Consider the following 22,500-nt stretch of genomic DNA (forward strand, 5'->3'; position numbering starts at 1 on the left):
GTATAGTGATGGAGTGCTGTATTTCAATGCTGAATCAGAAGAAACATTGATAGGCTCAATCAAACAAAATGTAATCAATTTGACAGACATTATTGACAGTTTTTATGCTTATATTGGCATGTCTTTCTTTGCAGCTTACAGTTTTGCATCCTGCTGCAGATGAGCGATTAGATTCAAAAGATGAGATCAATGAAATGCTGCTTTCTCATGTCGAAAAGCATTTTAAGATGTTACTGGTTTATGATGGTGCAGACAATCTCTCTTTTCTGCACAAATTCTTACCTCGTCCTCCTACTCGTGTGCATGTGCTAGTTACAACTCGATGTGGTGATTGTTCTGTGTTGCAAGACGTTAATCGTGTTATTCATCTTGGTGGTTTGAAAGATGAAGATGCTGCTGCAGCATTAGCCACATGGCGTGATCAACCACTAAACAGTGAAGAAGTTGTGGCAGCCACTAAGTTGTCAATTAGTCCTCCCATACAAAATCTCCCAATTGCTCTTGCTCATGCAGGCAGATTTGCTCAAAAGGCACATCTAAGTTACAAAGAATATTACGAACTGCTGAAAACAGAAAAGGTGAAGCTTGAGGCTTATGCTTTAGATCTCAACAAACTATTGCACTACTTCAGGGCTAGTCATCTGCGTCAGGAATTGTTAGAAATAAATGTGAATCAACCTGCCGATATCAATGACATAGAAATAGAATGGCTAGATCTGAGTGAAGATGATACTGATGTTGTCCAAAATATACGCCAGTGTATGTCTTTATCAAAAGAACAACAGGTTTACCTCACATGGCAAACGGACATTGACTTGGTGGAAAGAGAACATCCAGAGGCTTTGTCTCTTCTTGAATATGCATCATTTCTGTCTTCAAGGGACATTCCAGAGAAGCTAATTCATTCTCTTGTGTGTAGTGAATCTGCCAATGATGCATACAGTTTGTGTGTTTCAGCTCTCTCTTCACACTGTTTAACCGAACAGCATGAAACAGCAGAGGGTTGCAATATTAACATTCATCCGCTGGTTCAGTCAGCAGTGAGGGAGCGCATCAAACAACGTCCAGATGAAATAGAACGTAAACTAACTGATCTCTGCAACAGTTTATTATCTATTTTACCTGAAAGTAGTAGCAACATGTTGGATGTGCAAGCTAGTGAACAGTATCATAGTCTTCTTCCCCACTTGTCTTCACTGGCTAAGAATGTGTTGATGTTTGGTGTAAGAGCATTGACTTGTTTGCTTGTTGTCAAACGTTCGTGTACCATTCTGATCTCTTACCAGCAAATCGAGAAGGCTTGCTATTTGTCAGCACAGCTGTATGATGTTTTGGGTCACATGCATTTCGAATCAGACATCGTCAAACACACGTGGCTTATTCAAGGTATACCAGCAGCTGCTTGAAACTGTTCCTTGATTGCAACAATTGTTGCATTTTGTTTAGCAATGGCTCTACTTGGCACTGCATGTGCTATGAAACAGAACCGGCAGAGAGTAGTTGGTCTTTTACTTGATGCTAAGAAGATGGTTAATGAATTACAACCAGGAGACAAGAACGAAACGTTCAAACTTTATTTCAATGGTAGTACTTTGATTGCCTAAGTCATTGTTGTGTGTCATTCCTTAGTCTAACCAACTATTTGTTTCAGTTTTGCTGAAATTGTTTGAATGCTGTCAAGAGCAGAACAACAATGAAAAAGCAAAGTCTTACCTAGAAGAGGTGATGATGCTGGAGAAACATTCAACAGACAAAGATTCAGTCAGAATTGCTAGAAGTAAGGCAACAGTGTCAGTCATGTACATTGGGTACTCTACTAATCATCATTTGTTTGCCAGTTGAATGCATGATGGGACGTAGCTGTATCAGTTGGGATGAAATGGGCACAGCAATGGAAGAATTAGCTTACAAGTTAAAGGCTCAGTAAGGAGTTTTACCAAACACAGTGTGCACCATCAATCTAAATCATAAAAATTTCAAGACACGTTTGACACACTAGAAGCATTAGATTTCTTGAAATTAATGACTTGCTGAGACTACAAATTGCGCGATTTTTGCTACAAAGAGCAGTAAAAGCCTTAGGTAGGTGTGTTCAGTCAATTTGCATTTTGCACTCTATTGGAATGTCTAAATTGAATGGTTATCTTAATTTATTAATTGGAGGTCAGCAAGGCTTTCAGGTCAGCAGCACCACTGAATGCACGAGCTCAGACCTAGGAACATGCTGAACGCATTGCACCAGACCAGTAACTGCAGCTATATTTTTTAGAGCTTTTGAGTTTGTACACACAAGGCACATGTGGAGGTGGGCAGCACTCACAACAATACACTTAATTAATAATGAAATCACTAATCAATTAGTAATATGAATGTATCTAGAAAACAATAACATACAATATTTTTAAATTTACAAAACATTTACAAATAACATACAATAATATAATATATAATAATATATACTATGCTAATAATTGCCGAGTGTACAGTAGTATTACAAATTTTCTACACCTCACGTGCACACTGTAAAATAGTAATCCCACTCCTGGCACCATGTAACAGTACACCGGCTTGTATATAGCAAGTCTATTTATCTAATTGAGTATCATCTTACTATATGTAGGCATACTCAGACTCCATCCGTTACACACACCACTTCCGGGATCACGCCTCAATTAAGCACAATGTCCCATGATTCTCACGTCGATATCAGCAGCCGTACTCTAGCGTCAGCATCAACAATTTCGACCTCAAGTGAATGCAAAGAGTATTTCTTCAAGGTCCTAGTAATAGGAGACGCATGCGTTGGCAAGACAAGCTACATAGAGAGCTACGTGTATGGCAAGCCATTCAAGTCCAACTACAAGACAACAGTTGGCGTGGACTTTGCCATTAAAGACCTGCATTTGTCGGATAGAGAGAAAGTGAGACTGCAGGTGAACGCTTTGCGCGCATAATGAGGTGAACATCACGGTAGAATGAGTTGGAATTTGTGTGTTTTGCAGCTTTGGGATTTGTCGGGTAAGTGCAGTGAGCAGAGAGTTGAGGCTCGTCTGCATTTGTTTGTGGCTGGGAAGTCTACTGTAGTTTTAGGCATTGAATATCTGTTTTCAATGGACATGTGGATAGGTGCGTTGACAGGCAGACAAACACGTGATGTGGCAGCCAGAGAGACAAACACGTGACGTGGCAGCCAGAGAGACAGGCTTGATGTTGTAATACTTCTCGCTTGTTACAGACACGTACATGTAGATATTAGCTTAGACTCTCTTTGTGACATAGGGACGTATGCGTGTTGGTGTTGCTTAGTTGTTAGAGTGAAAACACGTGTACAGTACTGTACCCTTGTATTACTGGTGACAGGAGTGGGATAACATGTTAGAGAACTTGCCTGTCAGATGTAGGTTTTTGGGACTTTTACTGGTTAGTGTTTGAGTTTGATGTAAACTAGAGATTATGAGAATAAATGAAAAACAAACAGACAGACACAGAGACAGACAGACAGAGAGACAGACAAACAGACAAAGACTTCAGAAATTTATCAAACTAATATAATAATTAATTCCGTCCGGTCAGGTATTAGCTGCTACTAACACTACTACTTCTTTGTCTGTAACTTTTCCCCTCAGGACAGGAGCGCTACACAAATATGAGTCGAGTATACTATCGAGATGCTGTCGGATGCTTGCTATTCTTCGATCTCACGCGAGTTCAGTCGTTTCGAAATGCGCTGAGATGGAAGTATGACTTGGACAACAAAGTACACCTACCAAATGGTCAACGAATTCCATGCCTACTTGTTGCCAACAAGGTAAGAACACACACGTTGGTGATAGAGCTTGCTGTGTGTATGTATCAATGTGTTACGCGTGCGGGTTTTGTTTAGTGTGATCTGAATGAGCGATCGGTGCCTTGTGAAGACATTGATTCGTTTTGTGAGATGAATGGATTTACTGGGTGGATTGAAGTATCTGTAAAAAAGAATTACAATTTAGATAGAACAGCAAGGTGCAGAGATAGATTGAGACACTACCGTAAATGTCTAGTGGGAAATGGATGGACAGACAGACAAACAGACAGACAGACAGACAAACAGACAGACTAAAAGACAGACAGATAGACAGACTGAAAGACAGACAGACAGACAAACAGACAGACAGACAAAAACAGACAACAGAACAGACAAATAGCTACTAAACAATGTGACACTGTCATGGTTGTTATTTGCAATACAATAACTAATGCAGAGCCGCACTTTCTTGCATCGCAGAATTCTCAGTGACACAGTACTTAAGGAGCTAAAGAACGAGCAAACACCAGGGAGAAAACTTATTCAGCAGAGATCTAGAGAGTCACACATTCAACTGAGTGGCAAACAGGCACAGTCATATCAACAGACAACAGGCTGTTGCAGTGGACGCAATGCTGTGGTGTAATATTGTATTGTCAGAGATTTCCTTGTATGCACATAATATTTTTGGTATCCAACTATTCATTTAATTATTGATTGCAATGTGTTGGAACAATGCATCTCACAATACATTAGACTATTGTACTGGAGGGATGCATCTCCACAATACATTAGCCTATTGTTTCAGTGAGAGGTTCTTTGTTGGCATGATCAAATTTCAGCACAGTTCTCTGATTCCAACATATATTTAAACAGCAAGGTGCTGCCGACGTTTCAGCTGTTGTACTACAGCCATCTTCCGGGCAAATATTCTCCATTGTATTTACTAGTATTTGAAATTTGCCCTGAAGATGGCTGTAGTACAACAGCCGAAACATCGGCAGCACCTTGCTGTTTAAATATACGTTGGAATCAGAGAACTGTGCTGAAACATTAGCCTATTGTATTGGAAGGATGCACCTCACAATACACTAGACTATTGTATTGGAAGGATGCATCTCACAATACATAAGACTATTATGCATCTCAATAAATTGCAACGACAACACATGAGAGTTGAGAGCCTTGTAATAAAATCACCAATTCACATTCCGTTGTACTCCAGCCAACCCATTCTTGTTTACGTATACAAGAAAAATCACACACAACGAGTTGCAAACATTAATATCAATGATATTTTACCATAAACAACCATATGATTGTATCATATGCTACACATGTACACACTATCATATCAACACATAAAAACCATCCTTGATTACTTGTCATTGTATTCGAACTCGCTTAGCAGGATGCATCAAGTCCACAGCTGGCGGTGATGTAACCGAATACGAAGGCTGTACATTAGCTGCCATACTTCTCGAACGCGTAAAGAATAGAATGTATGCTTGCGAACTAAGAACTTCTTGCTCCGTGCAGAGAGACACTCGACTATCATTGCAATGCACCCAACTAGATGCCTCGGTGTTGTAGCAATACGCAGTGTAGTGACCAGACGCAAAGCTATGCAGACAGACATCCGACAAACATGTAACGTCATTGAAATTAATGACTAAACAATAGCTCACTAGGGGCTTTCTCCATAGATATGCATGCATATGGGACAACGTAATAAATTACAACTGGTAATTAATTAATTAATTAATATATTATCTATTATACTTAGCTACTGACCCTTTTCCATGATGCATGATGCTGCTTGTGAGATGATATGTCAGATGTGATGTCTCATTAGTGGCGTGGAGGTTGCAATACGGACTGACATCGAGAGTTGTGGGGAACGAGACATGCATACTGATCTTGGCACGATCTGTCTCATGCCATCTGAACATTTTGGGAGACAAAATGTTTTGTGTTAGAAATGAATCGATAAGGAGTGTTGTATGGTGATGTATCTGTTGATATTGTTGGTTGGTTTGTGTCCTGACTGTGTATACGTTGATTTCTTGTGTGTGTGTGTGTGTGTGTGTGTGTGTGTGTGTGTGTGTGTGTGTGTGTGTGTGCACACCAGCAAGTGAGAAAAGCATGGCTGCAAGACCAGGACGTCCTAAGATGGCGTCACTTGTGCCATCTCTCACTTGTTTACCCACGTAGAACTTGCAAGTCTCTTGGGGTCGATTTCCTGCACAAAGAACATCGACAAAGTCGTGAAAAAGGATTCCCCTTTGGTACTTTGCTTCATAGAATGTCAGGTTGAAAATTTATGACTGTCTTTGTCCCCACTGAAGGGGTAGCGTGTCCATTTAGATGGAAGCAATACAGAAAGAGGAGGAGGAGGAGGAGGAGGAGGTGTGTGTGTGTGTGTATGTGTGTGTGTGTGTGTGTGTGTGTGTGTGTGTGTGTGTGTGTGTGCATGAGTCCACAAGTCGTCTGTCCACATATCTGCTCACTATTCCAATCAATGTCCAACCTGAATCTCTTTAGATGAAGACGAAGCACCTAATCACAAACGAGCATACAGACCAACACACCGTCGACCCCAAATACGTCCTTCTTACATCTGGTGGTTTATGTAACATCAGCTGTTTACTAGCACACTGAAACTGTGAGTTTGAGCCTCTTCTCTTCTGATTACAATAAGTGCACGAGTAGATACAACCATCAAGAGTTTCCCACATCGTGAAGTGTTGCAGTAAATCTACAATTACTTCATGACAATACGCAGTGGATTATGTGTGCCTGTACGATTTATACCAGTGAGATTGTAGCTAAACGGTTGGGTTGAATGTTTGTCACCACTTTCTCTCGAGTTACTGCAAAAGAAGTAATATAATAGAATACTGTAGAGATGCATCTCACAATACATTAGACTATTGTATTAGAGCGATGCATCTCACAATACATTAAATTATTGTATTGGAAGGATGCAGCTCACAATACACTAGACTATTGTATTGGAGGGATGCATCTCACAATACACTAGACTATTGTATTGGAGGGATGCATCTCACAATACACTACACTATTGTATTGGAGGGATGCATCTCACAATGCACTAGACTATAGTATTGGAGGGATGCATCTCACAATACACTAGACTATAGTATTGAAGGGATGCATCTCACAATACACAATGAACTCATTTATTAGATAAACGAGGAGCACCTCACTAATACATGGCCATCACACTTAACAATAATGTGGCGCCAGTAAAGTAATAGTAAAAGCTCTAACAAGTAATGTACAACTAAAATAACTAAACTAGGATAAACAGAACTAGATATTGTTTCTGGCTAACCATATTTTAAGAGATTCTTTAATTGTCACCTTTACGATTGATGATAATAGTTGACGTTGATTGTGAGGAGGAATAGAGATGACATCAAGGAAGGGGAGAAGACTTGGAGTATCAATAAAGCCTCTAGATCCTATTTGAATATTTAGTTGCTTACAGGTGAAGCCTTTTGATTTGATGGTCATCATGAAGTCTGTATACCGTTCTGATTTTCTTTTATTTGCATCAAAAAAGTTTGTTTCGAAAGGGATTGTTAGTTCTATGACATAAAATTTGAGCGTATGATTATTCCAAATCAACATGTCAGGCCTTTGTGCAGTAGGAATGATGTCAGACGGAAACTTTACTTCACAGTCTTTTAAATCAGCAAAGATGTTGAATTGATGTGGTAGATGGTTAATAGCCGCATTATAGAGAAGACTGAGAACAGAGTCGTGACGTTGATTGTAATGACGACATTGTAAGAGGACTGAGCAATTATTGAGAACGTGAAGAAGGGTTTGACGTTGATGACATAGAGGACACTTATCACAAGGACGTTTACTCCATAGGACAAGATTAGCATTTGAAGGGAGGGTATCAGAAGCGGCATTGAGGACAAAAGAGAGTTGATGACCGGGAAGACAAGAGACAACATTTGCCCAGACGTCAGATGAACAGTTCTCTAGACGGAAGATGGATCCCTGGACATGTAGATTCTTAGTTCTTGCAAGAAGTTGTTTTTAATGTTCCTCCTTTAGTCTTGATTTGGTGATGTCACTCAATTTTGCTGCAGAAGCACCTGGTGTTTCAGATAGTGACTTTGCTGCTTCTCTAAAAGCAGAGAATCTGTTGCTATACGATTTATTATATGCTTGACTGGTGGCCAAAGAGCGGACACAGTTGTCATGTGAGGATAAGAGACGGGCAGATTTTGAAGACTGGAGGGAGATGGAAGACGTAGACAAACGGGGTAAGCCAAGACCAGCATTTTGTGGGAGGAGGTAGAAGATGGCAGTACAGGCCGAGCGACGAAGTTTACACCATTTCTTGAGGTAAGATGTAACAATTCTATCTAATTCAGATTGCAGCCAGCTTGGTGAAAGAGGAAGTAGAGACAGGTACCACGACAATCTTGGGAAGATTCCATTTTGGTATAATTTTAGTTTCCACCGACAATTAACAGGGCAATTGTCCAATTTCTCCATCAAAGTCTTTGCCTTGCTTATTAGAGAGGATTTGAAATTATCATCGGACAAGTTTCCATTGATTGGCATTCCAAGGAAAATGAAAGACTCAGAACCAAGAAAGGGAACAGACTCATTAGAAATTGAAACAGAAGGATCACGAAGATGGAATTTGGGTTTAAAACTCAGACCTAAACAGCTGCATTTGGACATTTTAATGGTCAGTTGGGACCACTGGCACCAGTCAGACACAATATTACATAAACGCTGTAAACCAGAAGGCGACTTTGATACTAGGGTAACGTCATCAGCGAACAGAAGAGCATTGATCTTGTGAGATGAACCACTAAGCGTGTAACCAAAAGGCTGAGTCTTCAACATCATAACGAGTGTGTTTATGACGGTGTTAAAACAATGACCGAAAACGGGTCACCTTGGAGCACTCCAATATTGCAGGGCAACATGGATGTTGCCCACTTCACAGTGGAAACTTGTAGCTGAAGGTTTGAATATATGTTGGTGATGACGGACAGTAGATGGTCTGGAGCATGATAGAGTCTAAAGCATTGTAAAATGAGCCAATGTGGGACAGAACCATAGGCATTGGCAAAGTCAAGCCAACATATTGATAAAGCGTGTCGACTTCTTTTAGCATCAGCAATAGCTGACCTTAGCTTGTACTGATGTTCCTCTGTACCACATATACCAGGGAGAAAAGCCTTCTGAATTGATGTATCGAAGAATTTATTTTCCAACATAAATTGGCACCATCGATCCTTGAGCATAGAGGTGTATATCTTACCAATACACGGTGTTAAGGCAATAGGTCTAAATAAAGAAGGATCGTGGGGATCTTTGGATGCAGCAGGCTTGGCAAAGAGACGTATGACACCGGTTTTCCAAAGTTGTGGGATGGAGGCAGAAAGCCAGCAACAATTAAATAGATCCAGCAGTGCAGGCAGTAGAGAAGGAAACATCTTGAATACAAGATAGGATAACCCATCCAGAGGACTCGGAGCTGCAGAATTTCGAGTAGATTTGATTTTCTTAAGAATCTCAGAAGTTGAAATGGACGAATATCAAAGTCATGAGAAGGAGGTTGAGGAGAAGACACACCAGAAGGAAGCACAGGAGGGGGAGGAAGAGACTGTTTGGAGTAAGTAGACTGGAAGAAAGTATAGGCTTCATCAGCAGAAAACTGTGGCAGTACGTTAGAGGTGTCAGAGTCATCAGAGAACAAATCCTTAGAGAACTTCCAAAAGTTGGTTGAACAGTGTTTATTAGCATTTCTAGCAGAAGACTTGAGATCCCGTTTATTAATGACAGCTTTCAGTTTACTATGACGTCTAATTAGTTGGTGAAATTGACGAGTAAATGATGTCAATTCTGCTAGAGACGCCCCTTGTCGTTTGGCTTGACGAAATTTGCATCTAACTTCATTCTTAGTAGACCTCAGAGCATCCAGTTGAGCTTGATTGTTGGCAGGTTTCCGTTTGCGCTTACGAGTAGAAGAACGGTGGCATCCAAAGCGTGATTTCAGACCATAATACAGACGTTCGCGTATGACTTGATATTTAGATATTGGAACGTTGGTTTTGTTTAAATTTTGGTGCTCGTTTTTTCAATTTTTGAACCTTTTTCGACTATCTCTGAATAACTAGGGAGTGGTGGACGCTAGTCCACCGCTTCCTAGGTTTCCATCGTCAATTTTTTACATCTAACGGCTGATTTTGAAATGCGCCGAAAACGTTGTCCTCAACGCGGTCGTTTATTCCACTCCTTACGACATCATTTCCTGCATTGCTCTGTTTCTAATCAATCTACAACATCGTCGAGAATCCCCCATGGGACTAATCTACATCAAGAGACATTACGGGAATGTAATGTCCCCCCCCCCCCCCCCCCGTGCTGCCTCCGGTTGTTACATCCGTTTCCGTTGCTGACATCAATAGCTACTTGTCTCCGTTTTCAAGTTCTACTCTCCACATTGACTCTCAACAATATTACCAACTATCTTCTACGTCTTTGGATCATAACTATCCTGTTTCTGATGCAAAATGTGTCACCTCATCCATCACTGCTAATTACGCGACAACAGATACCATCACCACAAACCACAACACTGCTGATAAGGCGACACCTACAATAACCTCGCATGGTGACATCGCTACGCAGCCTGGATCTGCTTCTCCACCGTCTGGATCTTCTTCTACCCTTCCTCCTAACCTCAATCTTACAACGACTATCACGTCGCAATTAACGCCTACTGTACCGTCATGTAGACTATTGTATTGGAGGGATGCATCTCACAATACACTAGACTATAGTATTGGAGGGATGCATCTCACAATACACTAGACTATAGTATTGGAGGGATGCATCTCACAATACACTAGACTATTGTATTAGAGGGATGCATCTCACAATACACTAGACTATTGTATTAGAGGAATGCATTTCACAATACACTAGACTATTGTATTGGAGGGATACATCTCACAATACACTAGACTATTGTATTGGAGGGATGCATCTCACAATACACTAGACTATAGTATTGGAGGGATGCATCTCACAATACACTAGACTATTGTATTAGAGGAATGCATCTCACAATACACTAGACTATTGTATTGGAGGGATACATCTCACAATACACTAGACTATTGTATTGGAGGGATGCATCTCATAATACACTAGACTACTGTATTGGAGGGATGCATCTCACAATACACTAGACTATTGTATTGGAGGGATGTATCTCACAATACATTAGACAATGAAGTACGACATCACAAAAGCATTTACTTTAGTGGAAAATCCAACGAGAGATCATAGAATGATTCGATAGTCTCAGACACAGTGTTGCATGTGTGGCAGACGACTGCACTCATCAATTGTCCTTCGAAAGATGACGAGATGATCTCCGATGGTAGAACAACATTCCTCATTGGTTCACTGAAGATCACAGCTGCAGAATCAGGAAACTCCCTGAGCTCTGACTGTAGCTCACAGAGAAGCTCACTACATAAAACAAGCAACTAATATTTCTATGCAACTCACAGTCTTACTTTGCTCGTCTGTCTCTATTGTCTGGATTTGACAAAACAAACAAACAGTCAGACAGACAGACAGACAGACAGACAAACAGACAGACAGACAAACAGACAGACAAACAAACAGATAGACAGACAAACAAACAGACAGACATACAGACACACACAAAACATGCAAATAGACAAACACATAAACAGACGACAAACACACAAACAGACTAACAAACAAACAAGCAAACAGAGTAAAGCTATAAACTTCTGCTTCAAAATCAGCTACATACATACCATAGAAACTCATGAGTGTCTTGCTGTGAATATCCTCTGAAACCTGAGATTTTTGACCAAACAGCACTCAAGACAGCATGAGGTGTCACCATTGCCTACCAATAAAACGTCAACAGATAATTTCACAAATAAGTCAACCCAACAAGATCCAGTGAGTTGTATTACCCATTTTCCTGACCACATCACTCTAAAGATTGCATGAAGAGCTTTGCACAAAGACCTATGAAATGGTGTCGTTACATGTGAGTGTAATTGAATTATATCAGACACACATGACAGTGATGAACTGTACAAATGATGCTTCATAATGGTCATACATACATATAGCATAGACAGACAAACAGACAGACAGACCAACAGATAGACACACAAACAGACCAACAGATAGACAGATGAACACACACACACACACACACACACACACACACACACACACACACACACACACACACACACACACACACACACACACACACACACCAGACAGACAGACAAACAGACAGACAACAGACAGACAGACAGAGTGACAGATTGTTATATTTGAACTCTTACTCTACCAATAACAATCGCTAACTTTATGTATGCATAACAATAACAGTCGATGAACAAAATGTTGAACGTCTTTATCATACAGAAAATCATCAAAATTGCACTTAGACAACTTCAACAACTTTTTAAAAATCACACGAGAGTTGCAAGACTGTACAACTACAAAAATTTGCTTTCTCCACCTATCTCTAAAGTCTGTTTCGCTGCTTTTTCCAGTGACAGACAGACAGACAGACAGATAGACGGACACACAGACACACAGACAGACAGATACACTGACAGACAGACAGACTGACAGACATACAAACTGATAGCCAAACAGAGCCACAACATACACTTCTCTATTGGCTGAGTCAACTTCTTGATCTTCTCTGCCATTTCCACTCTCCTCATCCTCCTCTGTTCCTCCCTTCAACCCACTTTGTGCATAACGTGCACGACATTGATGTTTCTTCTTCGTGATGGGACGAGTCACTTCCTTGAAGCATTCCATAGTTGTCTGTCTCATGTAAAGCCGCCGGCAAGAAACAGTCTGCTGTACATTAAGGAGGCGAAAACACTCACGAAATAGAGTTTGATGGCTGCAAGCAAATATAGAGAATTAAAGTGAGCACACACACACACACGCACACACACACACACACACACACACACACACAGAACTTGTTTATTTGTTAGTTTAGCTACTTGCATGCTACATGTATCATACCTGAGAGCCTGTAATGCTGAATTCATGTAGCACGTATTTCCCAGATTTCGTAGCCCCGTCACTCCAGCTGCCAGACGTCGTTTCACCATTTTAGAAGGAAGATGCAGTGGTGGAGGCATTAGGGTAGACTTCCCTGCTCACAGATGGTTTTGAAGCTGGCGGTTATACAGAAAGATTGAACATGCAAACCTGCAATAGTTGATGACTTTGAGTGACATTTGTGGTCTTTGTTATAATGTTGCCATGCAGAAAAGACTCGCATGAGAAGAGAAATCCTGATAAAGAAAAGACACATTCTCTACTGTATTAAAAAGTCATCTCAATACATTAGATTATTGTATTGGAGGATGCATCTCACAATACACTAGACTATTGTATTGGAGGGATGCATCTCACAATACATTAGACTATTGTATTGGAGAGATGCATCTCACAATACACGTGTACGTGTAAACTCATTTATCTAATATATAAATCTCAAATTGTCTGTCTGTGTGTTTGTGTTTGGCGGCCACGTCTTTTGTCCGTTCGCAACTGAAATTGGCATGCACACTCGGCACACACAGGGAAAGGTTTGCGTAAAAGAATTAAAAAAATTATGCACCGGGTCCCCTCTCGAGGGGTCGACCCCCGCGTAAAATTTCTCAATGACGCAAACGCTACACATTCCAGTTCATTCAAACACACGCCCACACCAGTCCTGTGTAGACTGTATGCATCGTCGTCCTTCGCAAAGCTTCGATCAATCGAATATCTCTTGCCGACAAAACTTACTCTTCTAGCGCTTTCGTTTCTCTCCAAATTCTGATTGCATTTGCACCGAATCCAACCTACACGTTTTCTGCAGCAAGCGCTACATGGGGAGTGTGTCGATTTCTATCAAAACAAGCGCAAAGAGCAAGATTCGAATTCATTCAGCACATCCGGGACCTCGCAACACAGATTGCACGTGACGTGTCCACAGACCTATCTTTACACTACAGTATCTTGCCCGTACGAAGGACGGGCCATGGATCCTAGTTTATAATAAATGAGAAGCTAACCAACCGTATGTAGCCAGCACAGACTAACAATCCTGTAGCGCCACACTAAAATAAATACAGTCAGTAAAAATGCTCGCAAACAACAGTACAGATAGAACTGTTGGTACACTAAGCAAGATATAGTAGGAATATCTTTATACTAGGAATAAAGACTGTATGTCATAAAACGTGGTGCACCCTAAGATGTTCCCTTGTTCTGCTTCGTTATGACACAACTTGAAATCGTGGCACGCTTTCAAGTTTGCTTGGGTGTGTCTGCACGTGCGTGGTGAATCATGAGCGGGCACCTTTAACCAGTAAGGCATCAAACCATATGCATTGGCAAAATCCAGCCTAGACTATTGTATTAGAGAGATGCATCTCACAATACATTAGACTATTGTATTGAAGGGATGCATCTCACAATACACTAGACTATTGTATTGGAGGGATGCATCTCACAATACACTACACTATTGTATTAGAGGGATGTATTGAAGGGATGCATCTCACAATACACTCGACTATTGCATTGGAGAGATGCATCTCACAATACACTAGACTATTGTATTAGAGGGATGCATCTTACGATACACTAGACTATTGAATTGGAGGGATGCATCTCACAATACACTAGACTACTGTATTGGAGGGATGTATTTCACAATACACTAGACTATTGTATTGGAGGGATGCATCTCACAATACACGGACTATTGTATTGGAAGAATGCATCTCTCAATACATTCACATTAGACTATTTTTAGACTATTGTACCTGCAGTGGCACTCAGCAGTATAAAGTTTGTCTGCCTGTTTAGAACTCTCTTCCACAACCCTGCAGCCATAACACAATCACATAATAGAAGATTAGTGACACACACACACACACACACACACACACACACACACACACACACACACACACACCTACTCTCATCCTTTGCAAAATTGACACTTGCTTGTCTTAATATCCGTCCACTTCTTGTGCGTGCTTCTCCATACGTCTGAGTTGCTAACTGATTCAGAGTATCTCTAATGAGTTGTAGCTCATTATGTGAGTTGTCATTGAATACATACGCATCACAAAAATAGCTACAAAATAAAAACCAAAAATTATCAAAAAACAAACAATAGTACATGACGTCACATGCATAATAAAATACTTAATTAAATTAAAAAAATTAATTATTAATTTAATTAATTAATCCTATACGTTGCACCTCCTCACCAGTGCACATATTTCTTGTTTATTTCTATAGCTAAAGGATGGTTGGATTGCTTGAAGTGATCAAGTGCGTGCTTGCCGGCATCTCTACAGACCAACACACACACAAACACACACACACACACACAGATGACACTCAGCGCTAGCGCGCGCTACCAAAAACGTCAACCTTCCACATGCGACGTTGGAACACAACAAACAACCCTGAAGCACCAAAACCGCAACGTAGTAAACACTTTACATACATTAAGACGACAGAAAGTTACCCAAACTGATTCAGTCGTGCCACACTGGCTGCAGCTCCAATGCGCAGGACTCAAGAGAGTCTTGTTGCCATCCAATCTCAAATTGCCGACGTGCGGACAGTGTTCCATTCATACGGTAATTTCTGTACTATCCCCTGCTGATATAATTTCCGCTTCCATTCATGCATAAACCATTTAGTAACCCGTATTATCCGGGTGTATTTATATACAAACATTAATGTCCCGTATTAGAGCAAACTACAATTCTTAGTATATTGAATTCTTACCTCCGTCAGTTTTCCAGTGATGTTTATCTTGCCGACTTGATGCGACCACTTACCTGAGCCAGCCTGCATAATGAAGGCGTGGCCGTGGAGAGTGGGCGGAGCCCGGCCTAGCCCATCATGGTCCAGGAGAACCGACGTCCGGCGCGGATCCGGGACTTCAGACCGGACTCCGGCCCAACTCACCTTTCACGTGGATAACCACGGAGATTTAATAGAATGAAGAATAGGGGAAAAAACTTCCCAAGCACGAGCTCATCAGACATCGGGATGGGAGGGTGGGAAAAACGAAACATGCGCGCTCTGGTGCGCCTGCTGCGCTGTGGCGTGCCGGATGGTCGCTGGCGATGCGCATGCTCCGTTCAACGCAGGCCCCTCGTGAGTCCGCCGTGCGCGTGCGCTCAGCAGCGCAACTCCAGACGAATTCAACTACGTTTAACTGGTTAATTAAACTCCATTTGAATTCTTACCTCCGTCAGTTTTCCAGTGATGTTTATCTTGCCGACTTGATGCGACCACTTACCTGAGCCAGCCTGCATAATGAAGGCGTGGCCGTGGAGAGTGGGCGGAGCCCGGCCTAGCCCATCATGGTCCAGGAGAACCGACGTCCGGCGCGGATCCGGGACTTCAGACCGGACTCCGGCCCACAAGGAAGGCGACCACGCCCAACGGCGAGGTCGCCCCGCACCCAAGCCGGACTCACCTCTCCAGGACCTACTTCTCCAGGACCTACCTCTCCAGGACTCACTCAGCTACGTACCGCCGCTTAGCTGTCAGGGAGTGAGTGCCTTGTCACTGTCTAGTGAGCATGTGTCTATAAGACACGCCAGTACGAAAGCAACCATGCACGCAAGTACACTGTACAACTAGTCGCCGGGTAGAAAGCACGCATGCTACCGCCATGTCTTCGGCAAACTTGTCATCGCTCCGTCTCTGGCGAGAAGCTGCTAACGACTGAGAGTATGCCGCTAGAATCTTGGCAACAAGATTTTTTTTTACGTCGCGCCTGCAAACCTTGCTCCTCCACCTTGCCAGTGTCTGGATCATGGAGCCAGCTCCGCAGGTGCGACACTGGTTCGCTCGCAGACTGTTGATACCGTGAGTGCCCTGATCGGTATGCACGCAACTTGAAGGAGGTTAACCCAGCGCCAAACAAGCAAGAAACCGATCGTTCCAGCATTCCGACGTCCAGTCGATGTCGCATATCAACGCCGCCACGTTTGGTGCCACTGAGCGCGGAGCCGGGTCAAGAAATGAACCAAACAACCAATGACCAGTCAACCAGGTTTTGCGACACCGCGTCAGCGACTGCGTTCCGCGCTTACGCACGGACTGCGCGCCGCCGTCCAACTCAACTGACCGTAAACCCGGCCGCGCAGCCTGCTTCCAAAAACAACCACGTCAACGCCACCGGGACCATCTCCCCGGGCGCAATGAGAACTCCAACCCAAGATGTGAGCCATGCAACGCAGCTGAACTTATGGATTGTCCTGCACTTCCCAGCGGCCCCACAAGCCAGACGCATCCGACTGCGTTGCTATTGAGGGAAGGCGGCCAACCGCCGCAAGTCTGGAGCAGCGAGCGGGGTCACCCCGCACGCAAACACACCGCAACCACTCGTCGCCAATTCAGCCCCAAACGCCACCAGCTATTCGTCTACCCTAAGGTCTGTGACTTTGAACCCTCTTTTTTTTTTACCGTTGTAGCCGCGCCCCTCCCGCGCAGCCACCGGCCCCGCGCTCTGCATGTGCCACACGCGTGATGTAAGTGCACGACGGTGCCCCATTAAACGAACACAGGTTCCGCCCACGACACAGCGCCACTCCGCCTGGGCACCGCCTCAGGACACGGTGAGAAATCGCACCGGAGTAAGAGCGACGTGCGAGCTCGACCGCGGCGCCGTATCGACAGAGCACACTCTTCGGTCCAATGGTCAGTTCAGGCCCAGTCCACAAGACGGAGCCCCAGCTCGCGACAGCGGTCCAGCAAAGCCCGACGAATATTTATACATGGAGAAGGTTTCTCCTCCAAGCACCTCCCAAATCTGGTGTCGATCAGCCAGCTACAATTCTTATGATCAGCCGCAGGTACGCCAGCAGGTATTATCACCCTGTTGAGATGCTTCTCAGCGATTATGGCCGTGCCTGCAGCAAAGCAGAGCCCAGCGAGCTTCAGCGCCACCTGACGCGCACGTCCCCCACGGAGCGCCATCGTCGAGTCGTCGCAACTCGACACTGTCTGGCAGCAGATCTGTCATCTCCACACTCTCCCGCTTGGGTTCGCATAGACCATTTCTCAGGCATAGGCGAAAAACAACTCGCCTAGAAAGAACGGCGCGCCCCGGCGAGGCGCCGCCGTCTCTCCCAACGACTGGACGCGTCCGCTCCTCCACCTCGTCCGTGAGCATTTGCATGTGATCTATCGCCGTCGCCGCGCACACAGACCAGCCTCGACCCACACAAGCCAAGGAAGCGCGCTCCGCCTGCAACTAGCCATTTGTGTAACGCGTGTCCTCCACGCCGCCCTCGCGCAACTATGCTCAACGTGGACGCCCACCTTTGCATCCACAGACTGCCAGCGCCGCCACCGGCACAATCGCCGCCTAGTCCCGCATCAACCATCCGCAGACGGTGCCGTGGCTTCCCGCCTGGCCCATTTGCTGACCGTCACTGGTCCAGCACCCTCCATCCGCCGATGGCTCCGCAGTATGGCATAACCGTCATTACAGTCGTCATGCGTTTGCATTTCCTGGTGGTCATTAAGGATACTTTTGCTGATTACGTACAACATGCCTATCTGTAAAACTCGCCATATGCATGTATGTGCTTATCCGCTTATGCATTGCCCGCCACTGGCACTGCCGCATCGGCCGACGGCCCGCTACAGCCACAAGCGGCGGCGTCATCTCTACATATGCGCTTTCCATTTTTTTTTTTTGCTGACCACTGCTGGCAGTGCGCCCCCGTCTGCCGATGGTTCCGCGAAAGCTACCAGCACAGACGCTTTACCCTGTCTGCTCTGCGGGGCTCGATTTACTACATACGGTGTACGAACGAAGCCTGCGCTTTACAGATACCCGCCCTCAAGGCCATCCGGGACCTCGCCTGTCCCCAGATAAAAATGTCCATGATCACCTGCCCTTACCGTGCACGGCGGCGACCGCTTTCTGCGCAAAAGTAGACGTGCAAACGAATGGCTTCACCCATTCCATTCCCCAGTAGGCACGCAAAAGTAACACCGCTGCATACAGACCTCCAGCCCATCTACGACATCGCGCACGAATAGTAATTCACGCTCGGTGCGCACAGCACAAACCCCTTTGCGAAATCGAGAGCTATGCTATCTGCATCTCGTCTCAACATACGTGCAACCTGCATGTTGGTGCAATGACACACTCACCAGTCTTTACCAGACCTGGACCAGCCGTTCCGCCACAGAGTGGGTCCGTCTGCTGATCGTGCGTGAGCCAACCTAATTGGCACCAGCCCTGGACCAGCCGTCCCGCCACACAATGGGGACCGCCTGCTGATCCTGCGTGAGCAAACCTGACTGGTGCCGGCCCTGCCCCGGCCTGGACCAGCCGTCCTGCCACAGAATTGGACCGCCTGCTGGTCGTGCGTGAGCCAATCTGACTAGCACAACCCCTGGACCAGTTGTCCCGCCACACAAAGGGGACCGCCTGCAGATCCTGCGTGAGCAAACCTGACTAGTGCCGGCCCTGCCCCGGCCTGGACCAGCCGTCCTGCCACAGAATTGGACCGCCTGCTGGTCGTGCGTGAGCCAATCTGACTAGCACAACCCCTGGACCAGTTGTCCCGCCACACAAAGGGGACCGCCTGCTGATCCTGCGTCAGCAAACCTGACTAGCGCCGGCCCTGCCCCGGCCTGGACCAGCCGTCCTGCCACAGGAATTGGACCGCCTGCTGGTCGTGCGTGAGCCAATCTGACTAGCACAACCCCTGGACCAGCTGTCCCGCCACACAAAGGGGACCGCCTGCTGATCCTGCGTGAGCAAACCTGACTAGTGCCGGCCCTGCCCCGGCCTGGACCAGCCGTCCTGCCACAGAATTGGACCGCCTGCTGGTCGGGCGTGAGCCAATCTGACTAGCACAACCCCTGGACCAGTTGTCCCGCCACACAAAGGGGACCGCCTGCTGATCCTGCGTGAGCAAACCTGACTAGTGCCGGCCCTGCCCCGGCCTGGACCAGCCGTCCTGCCACAGGAATTGGACCGCCTGCTGGTCGTGCGTGAGCCAATCTGACTAGCACAACCCCTGGACCAGCTGTCCCGCCACACAGGGGGGACCGCCTGCTGATCCTGCGTGAGCAAACCTGACTAGTGCCGGCCCTGCCCCGGCCTGGACCAGCCGTCCTGCCACAGAATTGGACCGCCTGCTGGTCGTGCGTGAGACAATCTGACTAGCACCAGCCCTGAACCAGCTGTCCCGCCACACAAAGGGGACCGCCTGCTGATCCTGCGTGAGCAAACCTGACTAGTGCCGGCCCTGCCCCGGCCTGGACCAGCCGTCCTGCCACAGGAATTGGACCGCCTGCTGGTCGTGCGTGAGCCAATCTGACTAGCACCAGCCCTGGACCAGCCGTCCCGCCACAAAGGGGACCGCCTGCTGATCCTGCGTGAGCAAACCTGACTAGTGCCGGCCCTGCCTCGACCTGGACCAGCCGTCCCGCCACAGAATTGGACTGCCTGCTGGTCGTGCGTGAGCCAATCTGACTAGCACCAGCCCTGGATCAGCCGTCCCGCCACACAAAGGGGACCGCCTGCTGATCCTGCGTGAGCAAACCTGACTAGCGCCGGCCCTGCCTCGGCCTGGACCAGCCGTCCCGCCACAGAATGGGACCGCCCGCTGATCGTGCGTGAGCCAACCTGACTAGCACCGGACTTGCGCCAGACCTGGACAAGCCGTCTCGCCACAGATTGGGACCGCCTGCTGATCGTGCTAATGGCAACCCCGAATACCGCTGGCCCTGCGCTAACCACCACGGGTGGTTTCACAATAGCCACTCAGCCCTGACATCACCGCTCAGTACATGACACCTTTTTTTTTTTTTTTTTTTTTTTTTTTTTTAGCTACCCATACACATAAAGTATACGTACTGTCGTCCGCCGCTGATGGCTCCCTGTCTCCCGAGCCGCTCCACAGGCCGTCCGGAAACCTGCTATCCCGGATCATGCAACGCCTTCACCAATGACTGTACTGCCGGCCACGTGGCCGCAACGCAACGGCCACTTTTTTCAGTAAATTAACCATGCCGACACTAACGCACGCACCCACCATAACTGACACTTCTGAACACTCTCCCATGCAAGCTATACAAGTCCTAGGCGCTGGCTAAACGTACTACTGGCAAATTACTCTCGACGAACACGCAGTATTTGACTACGTTGGGCAGACGGCTACATGAACAATAAAGACGCCCCGAGTGATGACGCGTTGAGTACACCGCGCAAACTCCGCGACCGCCTTTCTCGCCGTTTCGGTCATCAGCACCTGTAGCTGCTGATTAGACAGCACGTGCCCACCCCGGGCGTCATCTGAGGCTGCAGTGTGATGTTGCTCTGCCATCCAAGAGAAACCGACATGGAGACTGCTCGCTCGCGCGTAAACCGAGGTGAGCCAGCACAGCCATGCAGCATTCTCGACTTCTCGCAATGTGCTTGTTTGCATCAGCCACACTTGACACGCCCAACGCCCACAGCAGCTACTCCTATCTCACTGCAACCAGCTAGCTGCTCATACGCCCTATACGCTGCAACCGCTGCGACAAATATCTTCGCTACAACCAGGCACGCTGTCGCGCGCTGTGCCCCACCCGCTCGCGCGCGATATCCTCTCCCGGATATACGCGATCACGTGGCACCATAAAAGCGCGAAAACACCGCGACGGCAGAAACAGCACGCGAAATTGAGATGATTCGCAACCGCGGAAAAAAAAACCGAGTCATCTACCAGCTGTTTCTTGAGCAGGCGACCTGACAGTGGTGAATCCAGCGGCGTTGGCTGTCTCCATCGCGAGTGCGAACTTGCTCTGTTGATATTCTCCCTTTTGACTACTCGCCGTCTGCCATGAACCGAACAAAAACGAAACATGCGCGCTCTGGTGCGCCTGCTGCGCTGTGGCGTGCCGGATGGTCGCTGGCGATGCGCATGCTCCGTTCAACGCAGGCCCCTCGTGAGTCCGCCGTGCGCGTGCGCTCAGCAGCGCAACTCCAGACGAATTCAACTACGTTTAACTGGTTAATTAAACTCCATATAAAATATATTTTTATATATATTAATAATTATTAAATATTGATATGTTTATTTAATTTAATTACAATATAATTTACGAAATTACAAACGTAGAACCTATTTGTCGGGTATATTATACGCGCAAACTAATCCGTATTCCAAGGCTTTCACGTGAATCCAAAACCCCGTATGTATCACTACAATGGATATGGACGTAACCCTTCTCCGCAACACCCTTCCCGAATTCGGACAAGAGCACCTTCTAGATTTTTGGGACGACCTTAGCGACGAGCAACGACAAGCTCTCTACACCGATCTCGCCTCACTAGACCTCGAAGACATCACACGAGTGTTCCAGAACTCAATGAAATCATCAGAGAATTCACAAACAAAGAAAGACGACCGTCTCGAGCCATTTCCCGAGGACATGATAGCGGCAGTAGCTTGTACTAGCGATGAACAACTGGATGAGTGGCGTTCCATCGGTTTGGAACTGATTTCTGAGGGTAAAGTTGCCGTCTTGCTATTGGCTGGCGGGCAAGGCACGAGACTGGGTGTGGACTA

The 22,500-nt window shown here is 45.8% G+C and overlaps 3 protein-coding genes across 7 annotated transcripts in view; 2 read left to right on the forward strand and 1 right to left on the reverse strand.

The window, feature by feature from the left end:
* The window catches only part of LOC134181335 (uncharacterized), a 7,726-nt gene extending 3,150 nt beyond the window's left edge, over window positions 1-4,576 (forward strand). The window contains exons 5-15 of one of the 3 annotated variants that reach the window (XM_062648593.1): window positions 1-70; window positions 135-1,223; window positions 1,287-1,386; window positions 1,447-1,584; window positions 1,652-1,777; window positions 1,839-1,923; window positions 2,621-2,933; window positions 3,003-3,018; window positions 3,627-3,808; window positions 3,884-4,005; window positions 4,268-4,576. The exon at window positions 1-70 is cut by the window's left edge and continues 71 nt beyond it. In XM_062648593.1, coding sequence (XP_062504577.1) covers window positions 1-70; window positions 135-1,223; window positions 1,287-1,386; window positions 1,447-1,584; window positions 1,652-1,777; window positions 1,839-1,923; window positions 2,621-2,933; window positions 3,003-3,018; window positions 3,627-3,808; window positions 3,884-4,005; window positions 4,268-4,433 — 2,407 coding nt within the window. In that variant the 3' untranslated portion in view covers window positions 4,434-4,576. Of the gene's footprint in view, window positions 71-134; window positions 1,387-1,446; window positions 1,585-1,651; window positions 1,778-1,838; window positions 1,924-2,620; window positions 2,934-3,002; window positions 3,019-3,626; window positions 3,809-3,883; window positions 4,006-4,267 lie in introns of all 3 variants that reach the window. The other 2 variants (XM_062648592.1, XM_062648594.1) reach the window with 2 other exon arrangements.
* Window positions 4,577-5,061: 485 nt separating this feature from the next.
* Window positions 5,062-15,593, reverse strand: LOC134181158 (ubiquitin carboxyl-terminal hydrolase 44-like). 3 transcript variants are annotated; one of them, XM_062648377.1, is made up of 16 exons: window positions 15,423-15,593; window positions 15,326-15,360; window positions 15,160-15,243; window positions 14,859-15,023; window positions 14,707-14,766; window positions 13,097-13,182; window positions 12,908-13,040; window positions 12,534-12,779; window positions 11,815-11,869; window positions 11,650-11,744; window positions 11,117-11,332; window positions 6,602-6,660; window positions 6,406-6,545; window positions 6,318-6,346; window positions 5,582-5,731; window positions 5,062-5,410 (listed from the first exon to the last, which is right to left on the reverse strand). In XM_062648377.1, the coding sequence occupies exons 1-16, from the start codon at window positions 15,528-15,530 to the stop codon at window positions 5,173-5,175; spliced, it is 1,899 nt and encodes a 632-aa protein (XP_062504361.1). In that variant the 5' UTR covers window positions 15,531-15,593; the 3' UTR covers window positions 5,062-5,172. The 3 variants fall into 3 exon arrangements, 2 of the variants coding, with proteins under 2 accessions (XP_062504361.1, XP_062504362.1); XM_062648378.1 differs by having other exon boundaries at window positions 5,269-5,410; window positions 6,298-6,346; XR_009970094.1 differs by lacking the exon at window positions 5,062-5,410 and adding an exon at window positions 5,916-6,029 and having other exon boundaries at window positions 5,602-5,731.
* Window positions 15,594-22,126: 6,533 nt separating this feature from the next.
* LOC134181530 (UDP-N-acetylhexosamine pyrophosphorylase-like) overlaps window positions 22,127-22,500 on the forward strand; it is a 7,017-nt gene continuing 6,643 nt past the window's right edge. The window contains exon 1 of the mRNA XM_062648804.1: window positions 22,127-22,500. This exon is cut by the window's right edge and continues 126 nt beyond it. Within this exon, the coding sequence (XP_062504788.1) occupies window positions 22,139-22,500 (362 nt within the window). The 5' untranslated portion in view covers window positions 22,127-22,138.

This window comes from Corticium candelabrum, chromosome 6, assembly GCF_963422355.1.
Source record: "Corticium candelabrum chromosome 6, ooCorCand1.1, whole genome shotgun sequence".
In the NCBI taxonomy this organism is placed as follows: domain Eukaryota; kingdom Metazoa; phylum Porifera; class Homoscleromorpha; order Homosclerophorida; family Plakinidae; genus Corticium; species Corticium candelabrum.